Here is a 17129-nt window from a genome sequence, read left to right on the forward strand (position 1 = left end):
CTTCCCTTCAATGAGAAAATATTAATTTTGCCTGATGCTTAGAGTCTGGCTTATTTTTAACATGGAAATCCAAGCCCATTTCCTTGTCTTGACAGTTATAGGTTACAAACAAACCTTTGTTGATTTTTGCCTTTAATGAAACTTCACTCCGTTCCTCCTACAAATGACATGACAGCGCTATCGAACAGCAGGGATGTCAAAGCCTTGCAAGCAGTTAGATCTAAGAATAAAGTATTTGCCCTCCAACAAAACTAACTGTTGGCTTTTGTGTGCTTTTCACAGAAATGATATGAGGATGCTGGTGGCCTCTAAAATGAATCACCGTACCCTGCTGATATCTCATAACATTAAGATCTACAGCATATATTGAATAGGCTATTTACAGTAAAAATGAACAAGATATGGTAAATTATAGAGTTTATATAAAGCAGATATCTTTTCCCCCTAAGACAAAATGGGAGAATATATATAAAAATAACATGAATTGTAACTTCATTTCCTGGCAGATTTTCTTTTGATCCCATAAACCAACCTTGGAAGAAAGAGATATTTCCAGTAGCTGGAAATCCCATTTATATCCCAGCTTGCAAGCAATTATTTAGATCTTTCTTTCAAGAAACGTGATTCTATGTAAAATGTATATGGTCAAATGTTTGATTCATTCACCACAGTGACCTTGGTAAGCAATCAATGCCAACAATTCCCCCTGAATTCTGCAGTGTATCCAAATAGATCGCACTGAAAGAGCTAAGATTTGTACCTCTGCAGAGTTTGTTTCTGGTGTCGCATTTCTGCTTGCAGGTTTAAGGAACTATCTGTTAATCTTGACATTTCATAATCTCAGTGTAAAAAAAAAAAAATAAAAGGATACTAATTATCTTTTAACAGCAAATATCTCTTTCTCTCCAGTTCATGGCATCCTAGAAAATACCTTCTATGTCCAAAACTCAATTTGTTACAGAACAATGGGAAGAAACAATTTTTATTTCTTTTGCTAATCCATCACTCTTAGTTTTCAGGTGAGAACTGGGTGCTTTTTTTTCAGGTTGACAGATTAATTTACTTTGCCCTTTCCCCACACAAGTAAAAGCAGTGCTACGTCGTGAACGATTATGTCAGAAACAAAGTTCAGTACCAGGCCAGTGTTGTCACAAGATGGAACAAGTTGCCATAAGATTCATAGAGTCTTCTGCAGCATAATGCAATGTTATGGACAGAATGCTTTATTGGAGACTACAGACACCAAGTGTGGCTTGTTGATGAGAGACAAACAGACATACAGAGCCTTATACCAAGAACCTGAATTTCATTCAAGGTATCTCAGCCAAGCTATGCTGAGATTCAGGATCAGGGTGTGATAAATCATCCTGAAAAGAATGTGTTTGCACTAAGGTGGACTTACAGAGCAGACAAATTCATTTTTCTGTACAGGATAAATTACAGCAGTTCAGTTCCAGGTTTTTGTTACAGCAATACTTTCAGAACCTGCAAAAACGCATTCAAGTACTTAGAACTTTTTCTCACAAAACACTCCTTGGCACCTGATGGAGCCAGTTTTCCTCATGATTGTGAAGCATTAAACACAGACACAGACCATCAGAACTGCAGCATCACCCTCAATGTTGGGATCAGTCACTAAAACAACAATCTCACCTAAACTAGACTGAAGCATAAGACATTTTTTGCTGCTGATTGGTCTGAATTCTTTAGTCTGTTCTCAGCCTACTTCCAACGTACAGAAACAGAGCAAAGTCTTTTTAACATACTTTCCAAATCTCTCAGTCTGTCACTACCAGTTGCAAGGCATCCTTTCACAGAAGTGTGATATCTCATTATGAAAAAAACCCCAACCCTGAAAGCTGATTTCACACCTCTGCTTGTTAAGTATTTTCTAAAACAAATAAAGTTCTTCACTTAAAAAATAATTAAAACTAACTCTTCATTAACAGTTCAAATTGCCTAGGTAAATTTGGTCACAGCTCTAATTTGCACACTGCTGTTGAATGGTTTTATCAAGCTTCTTCATTTCATGCTTGCAAAGGATCACTTTCTGATTATTTCTCCTCCACACATATAGACTTGGCAAGCAGCTATGAAAAAAACAACATCAGCAATGGCATCATCCTTTAAAATCTTGATACTCAGTTGAAAGCTGACGGGTTGGCACTTTGCCACTGATGCTTAAAAGGTTACAGAAGTGGATTTTATTTCTGCAGGGATCCCATGCAGTGTAAAATAATGGGAAACAAGTTAATACAACTTCAGGCTTTTTCCCATACCCAAGGGATGGCTAACCAAAATCTCATGTGTTTACTGTAAAAAGCTAATGGAATATTGTTCCCATGTCTTCTGAGCCTACCTAACTTTGGGTAAAGAACAAAACATATTTCTTTAGCTCAGCAATTTTTGTTGTCTCAGTCATGGCAATCAATATATGCAGCTCTCCCTCCTTTTACTTGCATGAAAGCATTCTGCCTACAAATAAATTATCTATATAAAAGTAAGATTTAAAAAATGAGCTCTGTGGTTTTAATTAAGAGATAACCCCCTAACCACTGTTTCTCAGCCAGTGTTCATTTGCCTTCTATCTGAAGCTGTGTTTCCTAGTTCACTAGTCTTTTGTCAAGATTTAACACAACTTGGCTTCATTGGAATCCTTTACTTCTTTTATTGCAGCTCTATTTAGAAGCACTTGACTTTTTGATCTAAGATGCAAGTGAAAAGTCACAAATATTTCTGTGCTGCTGGAATCAGAAAAGACTATGGTTCTGAAGTGAACTCAGAACTTCACAGATTATCAGCAATTTTTAGGTGGTGTGTACCTTACTTATTTGGACTAGAAAATCCATATTGTCTGCCCACCAAGTTTCTTGATCACTTTTTACACACCTGCACCAGGACTCCAAGGTCCTCCATGGAGCTGCTTTCCAGCAAGTCAACCCCTAATATGTATAGGTGCAGGACTCTACACCTGCTCTTGCTGAAACTCATGCAGGGCCCCTTTGCCCAGCTCTCCAGTCTGTGCAGATCTCACTGAATGGTGGCACAGACTTAATTTATCAGCCAACCCTCCCAGTTTTGTATCATTAGCAAACATGCTGAGAGTACACTCTACCCCTCATCCAGGTCATTGATGAAGGTGTTGAATAAGACTGGACCCAGTACTCACCCCTGGGAAAAACCACTAGCTACAAGTCTCCAGTTGGACACTGTACCGTTGATCATAACCCTCTGAGCTTTGTTGTTTAGCCAATTCACAATCCCTCTCCCCATCCACTCTTACATGCCCATATGATGTTTAAGGCCCATTTGCAGACCATCGTTTAGTAGTTTCATCAACAGGTTGTATCAAGCCCCCAAATAAAATCATTCAGTGTAAATCTACTGGTTTAATCTGATCCAGAGAACTCCCATCAGGATGCTCTTTATCAAACCTTTTTAGATGAAAACAGGAATTAGTATACACTTTTCTAAGCCCATCTGCCTCTGATGGGCATAATAGTAACCCTACATCCTTTTGCAGTTCCTCATAAACAACATTCACTCAAAACTGAAGCTGTTTGACTTTCTTTGACCATTACAGAGGCATACACCCAGAGAATCTATGTTTTCCCAAGAGAGTAGCCAACAGTAGAATCTCAAGCATTCAATTTTAGTTTTTCAATTGATGAAACTTTCTTAGCAAATTTAAAACATTTTGAGGTACATAGATGGCAAAATCTGCAAGGTTCTATGAAATATCATGATCATTAAAGCTCTATTTTGTGCCTTATTAACATTTTCTTCATCCTCATCCCTTGACTATATGTGTACCAAACGTAGGAAATAAATTGATGCTCAGCACAAAGCAACCCTCTGTGTAGCTGGAAGGATTTCATCTCTTTATCCTTGTCCCGCCACTGACAATACATATGGGAGTATGATGGCTTGCAAAGAACATTTTCATCCACACACACCCCTCCTCCCCCAAGTGACCTATTCTTTCTTTCTTTGCCCTTCACTATGACATTTTCTTTCAGGACATCAATACTGTGCAAGGGCAAACTCAAATGAAAACAAAATCCAAAAACACTTTTGAGAGAAATTTAAGGGTCTTCAAGCAATTAATCTTTTGGTGCGCTGAGGAAATTAGGGAGAAAATCCTGCTGCCTTGCTGACACCTTGATATATCTTTATTGGAAAGCAATGGACTGGATTCAAAGACAAAGTAATCAAGTTAAGGGTTCTCCTACAGAACTTTAAGCTATGTTTTGCACAACAGGATGCCAGTGAACACACTGTTAGGGTACTCTATAACAGGTTAGAAAGCACTACAGCCTATTAAGATATACATTCACGCTTCTCTGGATAACCTATTACATTGCAGTATTTGTATATAGCTTGTATTGCTTCAAAAATGATGCTCTAGGGAAATGGTTTGGGTTTAATTTAAGTGTATACTATGCCAGATCAGATAGGAGGGCAATTTGTGGTTTGATGCATTAGCTTGAAAAGACTACTATGATTTTGTAGTAAAAATATTCAAGGTTCATATTGAACACTTAAAGGTGGAAAGCCAGAGATAAAGTAAGAAACAGCTGGTAAATGAAGACAAGGAACAGTGTTAAAAAGAGAAATGGCAATGCTTTTCTTTTAAGAAAGACATCAGTAACTACCATAAATCCTATGTGCGAGTGGTTAACATACATTTCACTGTAGGCTCGAATGAGAAATAGATGTTTAAGTGTTGAAAACCAACATATGGTAAATTTTATCAGCGCTCTTTGAGCAAGTAGGACTAGTCATCTAAATGGCAAACTCCTTCAGAGGAGGAGAGGAGCAGCACTGAAAGCAGAAGGATTGATCACTGCACAGCCTGTCCCCCATTATGGCCTGGAGTAGTGCATGGTCACTGCTACATGGGGATACAATCCCCACTGCTGCAGCACAAGTGGCAACATGCAAATACACTAATCATCTGTCATTTGGAGTTCTGCTGCTCATCTCTGTTGAAGTGGCCAGACACAATTTAATTGGCTACACAAGTCAAGTCCTAGAGAGAAAACACTAACTGACAGATGCTCTATTTGTACTCCACATTTCAGGGCATTGTGGTGCAGTTGCTTTGCAGATTTTAGAGATCATTTATTAGAATTTCAGTGGGGATAAATATAACATTTATTGACCAGGAAAAGATTCTTTAGTGAAGTCTTTGTAGGAGACCTACATCTCAGAGAGATAGATCTGGTAATATTTTCATATTAACAGAATCCTCTTTATCTCTATTAAAAGATATCCATTACTAAAATTGGAGTTGGATTGCATGTTCCATTGACAGCTTGACAATAAGAGAGAAAAAGGATAACCACGTAGTACTTAGTGGCAACGTTCTGAAAAGATCTCCTTTGGTCTAAACACAATTTTGTATTCACAAATCAAATGCACACACAATATTCAGACAGTATTTCTACTAAAGAGAAATGACAGAAATTACATGCAGAAAGCAGAGTGGAGTTTCAAATGCATGTAAAAATAAACACATTTACCATTTCCAAAGGACAAATGCTGCTTCTGAAAATTTTATAGGATGGTAGCTGCAATTTAGTCTTCAGTAACTGCAGCCCTTTCAAAAGCAAATGCATGCTCAAAGAGTATATAGTATCAACAGAAAGGCAGAGATCCTTTGCTATGAGTACTCACCTCATAATTAGCAGTTGCTTCTCTGTCAAGGGTGCGGGTCACAGAGACATCCCCAGTGATCTCATTGATCCTAAAGATTCCCTTTGGGTCTTGATCTACTCCCTTACCAGAGAGTCGAAATTTTGATCCCTCTATCCCCTCACTGCTGATGACCTGCATGGCAGAAAACACAAGAAGTTAGAAGCTATTATGAAATCTTTCAAAATCATTCTAAAAATACATAAGCCATTTTGATCTTGTACTTCATGTCAAGGTGCACTTCCTGCCAATATCATATAACTATAAACTATGGTGCATGGTAATATACAATTATGAATACAGTTTCAATCATTCAGAAAACACTGTGCAATTCTGGTGTTAAACCTTGGAAAAGCTGCTCAGGTCCTCAGCCTGTTTCTATCTTACTTCTACCATATTATTTTTTATTACTTGGAGCTTCTATTATTCCATTGCTGCTGTATTCAATGTCTAAAATGTGACATTTTGTTTAATTCTGTTTCTTCTGTTATATTGCTAAAACAGCTACAAACCAAGGGGGAAAAAAAGGAGAGAAAGAGAAAAGACATATTCCACATGAGGTGTAAAGCATTTATTTCACAGCCAACCAACCAGGAAGCCATCACACTTTTTTTTCCAATTGGACTGACTAATTTCAGTCCCTTTTATTAGTCATCATAAAGTCATTACAAAGAAGACTACTTTCAGGTTGTTTGTTTTGTTCTCCGTTTCCCTTCCACGCTCCTCCTTTCCCAGGATTTTATACCATGGGAAAATACTCCACATGAAAATATCTGGGTGTCCTGCCCAGAACTCTGCTTAGTCACACAGCTGGAATTCCTCCACTTTCCAAACTTCCATGTATTTATATATAGATAGATACAGAGACTCCTTGTTACTATCACTACTTTATTTCCACATAAGGAAAAAAATAGAAAAATCCCTAAAAATCCCATTTTAAGGTTGTCTCACATTAGTGACAGCAGCACATGTAAACTTGCAGAGCTACACAGTGTTTGTTATAAGCTACAAGCTTTGCAAATTTGTTTTTGTACAGCAGAATCTAGAAGGATTATAAATTAATCTTGCCCTTTAAGGCTGACAATCTTGCCAAACCATTCCTTCCCTCTGCCACTAATGTTCTTTTGTTTCTAGCGGTTTTGTATTGTTAATATTTCTACATAAACATCAAGTCAAATATTTATATGCTGGTCTGAATTACAGCTCAGGAAGAGGAAGGGGGAAAGTGGCCTTAGAAATCTGGACCTGCTCCCATTTTGAGATAATAGATATGCAGGGTGTTTAATAATGTCCCTGAGGAAGAACATGTTTATTGCCCTATTGCTGTGTGTTCAGCAATGCTAGTTTGCAGATTACTGGCAGCGAGATTTTGACTAAACTCCATAATCATTATTTCTTTATTTTAATTAGAAAACAAAGTTATGAAATAGGAAATCAGCATTTTCAAAGATAAAGTTTTGATTCCCAAGTCCTTTGGGGAAGGTATAGATTTCAAAGTGAAAAAATGATTTCACTGTTTGTTTTATACATTTTTTTTCCTTCCAAGTCAGAACCACTAATGGTTGAATTTTGTTTCTCCTGTATTATTGAATTCCATGCCAAAACAGAGGCAGACAATGCTGCAGGTGACAAAACGGCAAAGTAACTTTGTGACTTCAGGTTTTCTGATGAAACATTAATGGTAGCCATTTAAAAGTTACCTGCTGTTCAATTCATTTTTTTTTCACCAATCTTGAGTATTTTTTTACATGAAGCCTGAAAATGTGTTTCTCGTAACACAAAGCTATGCTTAAAAGTTTGTAGTGCCATGACCATTGCTCCCTTCTGCAGGGAAAAGATGAATTGATCATTTTCTGCTCTGATTTCTGAGACTTACTACAATACAAGTGCATCTTCCCATCCAATACAAAAACATTTATTTAAAAGTCCTGAAGTCAGCCACAGGCCAGCACAAAACTCTGATTCAGAGATGTCTACACAGCAGTCATTTCCACCACAGCCATTACAGAATAATAGAATCATAGAATTGGCAGGGGTTGGAAGGGGCCTCTGGATTGTGTGCTAACACAAGATTGCCTAGATCAGGTTGCACAGAAATGTGTCCAGGCAGGTTCTTAATGATGCCAGAGAAGGAGACCCCACAACCTCTCTGGGCAGCCTGTTCCAGTACTCCATTACTCTCAAAATAAAGAAATTTCTCCTTAAGTTCAAGTAAAACCTCCTGTGTTCTAGTTAGTACCCACTGCCCCTTGTCCTGTCACTGGCCACCACTGAAAATAGCCCTGCTTAACAGTTTATGACAAATTTTAGATGTTTTAAAGGACCAATAGCCCAGCTGTAACAAGCTACAGAAAGAGCTTTCTCCACACTAGTCAGAAAGGCAGGAGTGTAGTAATAACAATAGTAATAATGGTCCCTGCAAACCTAACTGGGGGAAAAATTTCCTCTCAACTACAAATGTTACAAGTTTAATAGGAAGACTTCCCAACATGGGGCCTGAAAGATTTGTGCTCCTTGGATCTATGAGAGATAGGTGCCATAGCTCATCCACGTTGTAGCTGCAAACCATTCTTCAGCAGAGTTACCAGTGTAATTGACTAGATGTGTTCATTCAACTTTTTTAAAGCTTCTGGAAGTCAAGGCATTCAAGGTGTAAGCATGTGCAGAGCCTTCTCTCCTATTTGTCTGTGGAAGAATCCAATGGAGAGCCACAAGGATGAGTAGGGAACTTAAGCATCTCCCTTATGCAGAGAGACTGAGATGTCTGGGGCTATTTAGTCTTCAGAAGAGAAGACTGAGAGGGGATCTCATCAATGTGTATAAATATCTGAGTGGAGGGGGCCGAGCTCTTTTCAGTGGTACACAGTAAGAAGACAAGAAACAATGGGTTCAAGCTTCATAGTTTCATAGTTTCATTCAGGGTTGGAAGGGACCACAAGGATCATCTAGTTCCAACCCCCCTGCCATGGGCAGGGACACCCCACACTAGATCAGGCTGGACAGAGCCTCATCCAGCCTGCTCTTAAACACCCCCAGGGACGGGGCCTCGACCACCTCCCTGGACAACCCATTCCAGGGTTTCACCACTCTCATGGTGAAGAACCTCCTCCTCACATCCAGCCTGAATCTCCCCACCTCCAGCTTCACTCCATTCCCCCTAGTCCTATCACTACCTGATATCCTGAGAAGTCCTTCCCCTGCCTTCCTGTAGGCCCCCTTCAGATACTGGAAGGCGACAATTAGGTCACCTCGGAGCCTTCTCTTCTGCAGGCTGTACAGCCCCAACTCCTTCAGTCTGTCCTCATAGGAGAGGTGCTCCAGCCCTCTGATCATCCTCGTGGCCCTTCTCTGGACACGCTCCAGCACCTCCACATCCCTCTTGTAATAGGGGCTCCAGAACTGGACACAGTACTCCAGGTGGGGTCTCACCAGGGCTGAGTAGAGGGGGAGGATCACCTCCCTCGACCTGCTAGCCACACTTCTCCTGATGCAGCCCAGGATCTGATTGGCTTTGCGGGCTGCAAGTGCACACTGAGAGCTCATGTTGAGCTTTTTGTCCACCAGCACCCCCAAGTCTCTCTCCTCAGGGCTATCCTCCAGCCAGTCACTGCCTAGCCTGTATTTGTGCCTGGGATTGCCTCGACCCAGATGCAGGACCCTGCACTTGCTCTTATTGAACTTCATGAGGTTGGCCTGTGCCCACCTCTCCAGCCTGTCAAGGTCCCTCTGGATGGCCTCCCTTCCCTCCAGCGTGTCTGCTGCACCACACAGCTTGGTGTCATCAGCAAACTTGCTGAGGGTGCACTCAATGCCACTGTCCATGTCCCCCACAAAGATGTTGAATAAGATAGGTTGAACAAAGAATATTTCACTTCAGCATGAGGAGAAGCTTTACAGTGAGAGTGGTGGAACACTGGAACAGGCTGCTCAGGGAGATTGTGGATTCTGCTTCTCTGGAGACTTTCAAAACCCACCTGGATGCATTCCTGTGCAGACTACCGTAAGTGATCTCACTTTGGCAGGGGGGTTGGACCCAATGATCGATTTCTTGAGGTCTATTCCAACCTCTAATGTACTGTGATACTGTGATCTGTGCATCTAGTTATTGCACAGTGACTTGTGCTTGATATAGGAGTAAGCAGCCCCTGCTAGAGATGCTCTGTGTACCTCTGCATTATTTGTTCAAGAGCACAAAAAAATTGGCAGAATATGATTCTTCAAAATGTTTCATCAGCCACAAGAGGGAGCTGCATATTCCCAGGAATGCAAGAAAGAACGTTCCCGTCTCCTAATTAAGCTGCTTGCATAATGACTGCATAGTTCAAAGAAAGTGCATTTCCCAGTTCACACTAAGCTCGGCACAATGAAAAGTTTAATAAAAATCGGGCTTCATTTGCCATATGCTTTGGTGCTTCAACAAGAGCAAGGAAGAAGGAACTGGAGGGTTGTCTGACATCTCTTCTGGCAAGACTGCTATTCTCAGTGGTCTCATAAACTCAGCACTGTTCATATGGAACTTTCCTAGCTTACAAAGTATTTACACAATGAAAATTCACCAATTTAACGGCTGGGGAAAAAAAACCAAAACGACCATGGCCAGGGTATTTCTGCTGGAATGTTTACTTGGGGATGGCACTTTTACACTTCTAAAATATGTAAATTACTTTCCCACAGTTACTATTACATGAAGTCCAGATAGAAACACTTATTTCTGCCCAGTTAAGGTAGCACAGACTCAAGAACCACCTACTGAGCATATGGATAAGCCAGGCAGGCTTTAGCTAGCCTCCCACTTTCTACCTATTGCATTTTCCCTTGTTCAGAGTTCACATTTCACAAGAGCCTTGACATTGCCTGGACAGACAGCATGGACAGAACAGATGCCAGCTCAGCATTCCACAGTAAAATAGACTCTTAAAGGCTATTTCCTCACCCAGGCTCCAAAGGACAATATTAGATGCAGAGTCGCACATTATTCACTTCCCTGCACTTGATCACACTTTCCTGTGTCAAGGGTATGCTGGAGAATAACTGCACTGAAAACTGAAGTGAGCCATGCCAGCCTCGCAGGACCACATCTCTAGCCAGGATTTTAAGAATTATCTCTATTTTTAAAGAAGGCAGAAACTGTACTCTTCTGCTCAACTGAAAGACACTTTCAAGAAAACAGAATGTGACTTAGCTGACAGGATCTGCTTTTTGCTGAGCCATGGCCAAAACATATTTACCAAATGCTATTTTTCATCTGACATTATGTATCCCTTCCAGCTAAACTCATTTCAGCAATGTGATCCCCCTGTTGTTACGGGTTTATCACTAAAGTAAATCAGAGTGTCCTCAAGAGATGAAGAAAAATAGAAGTACAAAAAGCCACGCTACGCCCAGAGACATCACAGTTCTGCAGCAAAAGTGCCTTTAACAGCACCATCGTTAACCAGTTTCAGTCTTTGCCTCAACTACTTCCATCGTTCCTAGCTCTTGACAACAATTGAATTAGAGATTACCTTCATTTTTTAATTAGGAAACAAATCCCACCCTCAGACAGGAATATTTGGGTTGTACCCCAGTACTTTCCATCTCAGAGCACTACAGCATCTCAGTCATGTTTGTTTATTTTTTTGGGATGGCTTTTGGCTTTGATGTTTCCCCTCACCCCTAGTCCCCTGGGAAGCAAATTTGTCCATGGAATATTTAGAGGTGAACTGTTATTTTCTCTAATCACTATGCTCTACAAGAGCAAAACAATGGTTAAGGCCCATTGTTTAGATAACACACAAATATTTAAACAGCCACTTCCTGTCCTGCCATACTGAAAATTACTCTTTGCAGTCTGAGGCTCCATCTGCTCTGCGCTGAATAATCTTTTGACCAAAACAAAGGTAAAATATTCCCATTGTTATTCAAAAACACTAACCCACAGAAACTGCTTCATGGCTGCAAGCTAAACATACAAAAACTGTGGTTAGAAAGCAAGTTATGTAATTTTCTGAGATTTAAGAACTTATTAAGTCTGTTGGTTCTGATACCTCTCTCTTGATTAACTAAATGCTAGATAAACTAGTTAAGGATGGGAACCAAATTCTGCACTTCGACAAAGGGAGACGTGTTGGCCTTCTCTTTCTCTCTGACTTGGGAATTCTTCAGTATCCATTCAATATATATGTGACAGCCAAGGATATTCAGGTAATTCATTCACAAAAGAAATGGAAACAGAACTTTTAAAGCTTCTCCGAGTGACTATGCCCTTTGTTCATGACAATTAGGGATAAACTGGGGGTGCTCAAGCAGCATATGGACCTGGTGCTTACGGGCATGGTTTAGTGTTGACCTTTCAGTGCTGAATCAAGGGGTGGACTGGATGATCTTCAAGGTCTCTTCCAAACAGATATATTCTGTGATTCAGTGAAAACCTGACGCCTTCCAACCCTGACTGATACTATGATACTGTATATGACAGTATACATGTTCGTTAACACCTTTTTCTTGTTCACAAACAAGAAACAGCCTTGCTATTAGCTTCATTGTATTACCAACCAAAACATGTCTGGACAAATGCCCATTCATTATCTTATCCAAAGCAAGTATGAATAATATTCACAAAATTCAAGTAAACAGCAAAACACAATTTAATCAACTCAAGATGCTTACGCAATACAATAATGCAGGCAATATCACAGTCCTAACTTCAAAACATTTCTGGATCAGTTTTCAATCTCCACTCTATGCATGAGGCAGGATTTTCAAAGCTGTATAAATCTCCCAGCCTATGTGCTTTCACTGCAAAGCTTAAACGAGCCAGTCAATCAATCACACAAAGTCTAATATTTGTGCTTGCACTGGAACAGCACTCCAGAAACCACAAGCCCTGGATGAAAAGGGAAATGTGACCAGCAACAGGAACTAACAACACTGACCCCACCTCCTATGACAGCCAAGGTAAAAGAACACAAAGACAAGTTGAAGTGTTTGGTTTCTTGGGGAACCAAAGCTGGCAACAACTACAGTTAGTACAGCAGGCATTGCTTCTGTGTCATCAACTGCAAGTATTTTGCTAGATGCTGTTGACAGTCCCAGTAAGAATACACATATATACATTTCCCAGAGAAAGGAAAATATTTATAGGCAACAGATTTTATTTAATCTAGCAAAGAAAGCCATAATTTGGTTGTTTTAAACTTTAAAAATCTATTTTCTATGTCAGATCCTCAGAAGCCAATTTGAACATGGCTGGAAAGTGCCTGAATTATAAACACAGTGGCCACTGGGCACAACTACTGTCACAGGATAAATCATTGCTACTTATTTGCATTCTTTTTGAATGAGTTCTCCTAAGGCTTTTATGAATTACAGAAAAAAAGTTTCTGAAATTAGCAAACACATGCATTACTACAATTGTGCATCTGTAAACTCAAGGATTTTTAAGACCTGTATAAAATTTCTGAAGCATGGAGTACTGGCTATACTAGTACCTTGAATGTGGAAAATCTTGGACCAAGTATCAGAGATACAGTATGGGAATAAAGAAAAACAACCCAATGTATAAGCAGGAGTTGAAATTCAATGAATTATGAAAACGAAAATCCATACACCAATATTTTGAATGGGTTGGTTTTTAGCATCTGTACTATGAGTTTGTCAAGGAAAACATTTCAGTGTGAGAATTGGAAATAATATTGTAAGAATTAAAGCACATGTTTATAGTGTATTTTCGATGCAGGTTTGCAAGACAGACTGGGGGCTGCAAGTGGTACAAATGATCCTTGCCTGAAGCAATCCAAATAAAAATGCATGAATAATCACAGTATCACAGTATCACTTAGGTTGGAAAGGACCTCGAGAATCGTAGAGTCCAACCTATCAACACAGACCCCATGACTAGACCATGGCACCAAGTGCCATGTCCAATCTCCTCTTGAACACCTCCAGGGACAATGACTCGACCACCTCCCTGAGCAGCACATTCCAATGACCAATGACTCACTTGGTGAAGAATTTCCTCCTCACCTCGAGTCTAAACCTCCCCTGGCACAGCTTGAGACTGTGTCCCCTTGTTCTGGTGCTGGTTGCCTGGGAGAAGAGGCCAACCCCTTCCTGGCTACAACCACCTTTCAGGTAGTTGTAGAGGGCAATGAGGTCACCCCTGAGCCTCCTCTTCTCCAGGCTAAACAATCCCAGCTCCCTCAGCCTCTCCTCATATCAGGTCCCATATTCAGACCTTTCTGTACATGAAGGAAATAGAATTCATTATTGCTTCAAATGCAGGTGCTATAGCTAAGTATTTTGCTGCGCTGGGGATCTGCTTCCTGTAGAAGTTACTGTATCAGCTACTATTTTGTTACACCACTGCAAATGCAATGTTTCAGGAGCTATAATAAAACCAACTCTAAACCTGAAACTTGCCAAGGTTAATAAATTCTATAGTTAAATATTAAAAAATAAAAACAGTCTTAATGTATGAAAATGACACAATGTATTAAAAACAAGTGAAGTGTTTTCACCACCAGCGCTCGTTATTTGAGGTCTTTTTAGAAGAATCAACACACATAGGGTATTTGATATTCAGCTCAAGAATCTTCTCAACATAATGGGTTTTTAATGTAATTGTGTGTAAACTGCTACAAAATTCAGATCAGTTTTGTAGCACAGGTGTCCAAATGAAACAAAATGGACTTATTCATGGGGCAGTACTGCAGATGGGTGGATCCTCTTAGGCTGAAATTCGTTACCATAGCTGGACACATGCAACAATTTCCCTTCAAGAACCAGTTGCAGCCCTGGGCCATGCAGAGTTCATCTACAATTGCACAAAAGTCGAGGGATTAACCAACAGAAATCACACTATCACAGTATCACTAAGGTTGGAAGAGACCTCGAGGATCACTGAGTCCAACCTGTCACCACAGACCTCATGACTAGACCATGGCACCAAGTGCCACGTCCAATCCCCTCTTGAACACCTCCAGGGATGGTGACTCCACCACCTCCCTGGGCAGTCCATTCCAATGACGAATGACTCTCTTGGTGAAGAACTTTCTCCTCACCTCAAGCCTAAACTTCCCCTGGCACAGCTTGAGACTGTGTCCCCTTGTTCTGGTGCTGGTTGCCTGGGAGAAGAGACCAACCCCTTCCTGGCTACAACCACCTTTCAGGTAGTTGTAGAGGGCAATGAGGTCACCCCCGAGCCTCCTCTTCTCCAGGCTAAACAATCCCAGCTCCCTCAGCCTCTCCTCACAGGGCTTGTGCTCAAGGCCTCTGATCAGTCTTGTTGCCCTTCTCTGGACACGTTCAAGTATCTCGATGTCCTTCTTAAATTGAGGGGCCCAGAACTGGACACAGGACTCAAGGTGTGTTCTAACCAATGCAGAGTACAGGGGCACAATGACTTCCCTGCTCCTGCTGGCCACACTATTCCTAATGCAGGCCAGGATGCTATTGGCCCTCTTGGCCACCTGGGCTATCTAGCAGTGAGCAGCTGCTCATAGATTGAAGTAAAGTAATTCAATGAACACATCAAGGTGTGCGTTATCCTTCATAGCAGATAACGCTTTAGCTTGCCTTTACTCTTAATGTATAAGGAGCAAGAAGATTATTTATTCCTTATTTATTAGTTAGAAATAATTTTCACATCCCTCTTTTCTAAGAAATAGCTGATTTCACACATCTGGCTGTAACTTGGGGATTCAGTGCAGAGCAGTTCCCTCCTAGTGAGAACACGGACTTTAGAAACCCAGTTGTTTTGCAATCTCAAAGGAAAATGACCTAGAAGAGCAGCAGCTTGTTGTGGAAGGTGTGGCTATTTGCTGGTTGATTTGGCCTTTCAGTACCCATTTAATCACCATATTTTAGTTGCTGCTTAAATTACTAATTTGCAATAAACCCTGTCAATTGAAGGAATTTGAAGACCACTGTCTTCTGGCAGCCAGATGGAGTAGCTCAAACATTATGGTTAGTTGTTGGGAAAATAATCTGACTGTGATTGACAATACCAAATGGAGACAACCTCAAGAGATGCCCTTAAAAAAAAAAAGAAGAAAGAAAAAGAAAAGGAAAGAAAAAGAAAAGGAAGAGGATTACTTGGATTTATAGAGGTGAATTATTGCAAACTTATCACTGAGCACAAACATGCTTGCAATAGTTAATGGTTTCTAATTTTGAAATTCAGTACATAGGATAGAATACATAATGTGTAATCACCACACATGTAGATACATCTGCAAGAAGCGAGAAGAAAGAGGAGAACAGAGCCAATTTACAGTACCTTTCTCCAGATATTGCACAGTACTATCTACCCTAAATAAGATCAAAGTCTGAATTTATTTCTCAAGGCCACTTTGGCAGCATCCAACGAAGCAAAACATCATTCTGATCTAGCCCCAGACTGAAAGAAACAGCAGCAACCCAGCTGCATTTTTCCCAGGCCAAAACAATCTGCTGCTAAGGTCTAGAGAAGTTAGCCCTGGGTTGTCTGGATAGTATAAACAATCTATTTGCTTCCTCTCCCTGTAGCTAAAATTGCTGCCTGTAGGACTTAGCTACAAATGTTTTCTTTAGATCCATGCAAGTAGCAAAGAAAGAAATCAAGATCTGGAATCGAATCAAATAAAATCGAAACGAATCGAAACGAATCAAATAGAATAGAATAGAATAGAATAGAATAGAATAGAATAGAATAGAATAGAATAGAATAGAATAGAATAGAATAGAATAGAATAGAATAGAATAGAATAGAATAGAATAGACCAGGTTGGAAGAGACCTTCAAGATCATCATGTCCAACCTATCATCCAACACCACCCAACCAACTAAACCATGCAACCAAGCACCCTATTAAGTGGAAACTTCTATCTGGGTAAAGTAATTGGAACTGCAGAATATGACAATGAAGTTGCAGAACCAACCTGAGGAACTGAAGAGGAGTATCAAAGTAAGAAAAATGGAGCTGGGGAGAATGATTCACCTAAAACCACTCTCAAAAATTAAGATTCAGTTTAACTTGAAGAAATATATTGGAAGATTGTGTCTAATTTTATTTTTGCTTCAACTAGCAACCTGCTGTGTCTTGACTTTTGAACACATTTTGCAGTTAACATGAACCTAAAGCCATAATTACTTTATCAAAAGTATTTTAAAAATTTAATTGAAGATATTAGAAGAGAAATACCATGATGAAGGGCATTTAAAAAATGTTGATTCCATTACATGAACTCAATTTAATACTTCTGGATACTTTAAGAACCTGCTTAGCACCCAATTCCCACTTGTAGCAAACAACCCACAGATCTAATTATAGATTTTCCTCAGTCACTAGTTCCCTAGGAAACAAATCCATGGCTCATGTCTTGTACATGGAAGGTCATAGTAGGAAGATAAATATTTTTCTGTGTATAGAAACTTATCTAGAGGTCACAGGTCTGCATCTCAGCAGATGTTGG

The 17129-nt window shown here is 40.1% G+C and overlaps 1 protein-coding gene across 2 annotated transcripts in view; it reads right to left on the reverse strand.

The window, feature by feature from the left end:
* Positions 1-17129, reverse strand: part of CDH13 (cadherin 13) — a 517521-nt gene that overhangs the window by 257829 nt on the left and 242563 nt on the right. For both annotated transcript variants that reach the window (XM_068150857.1, XM_068150856.1), the window contains exon 5: positions 5680-5832. In XM_068150857.1, coding sequence (XP_068006958.1) covers positions 5680-5832 — 153 coding nt within the window. The remainder of the gene's footprint in view (positions 1-5679; positions 5833-17129) is intronic.

This window comes from Melanerpes formicivorus, unplaced genomic scaffold (genome assembly GCF_026170545.1).
Source record: "Melanerpes formicivorus ecotype bairdi unplaced genomic scaffold, bMelFor1.0.p_v2 SCAF_20, whole genome shotgun sequence".
NCBI lineage: Eukaryota > Metazoa > Chordata > Aves > Piciformes > Picidae > Melanerpes > Melanerpes formicivorus.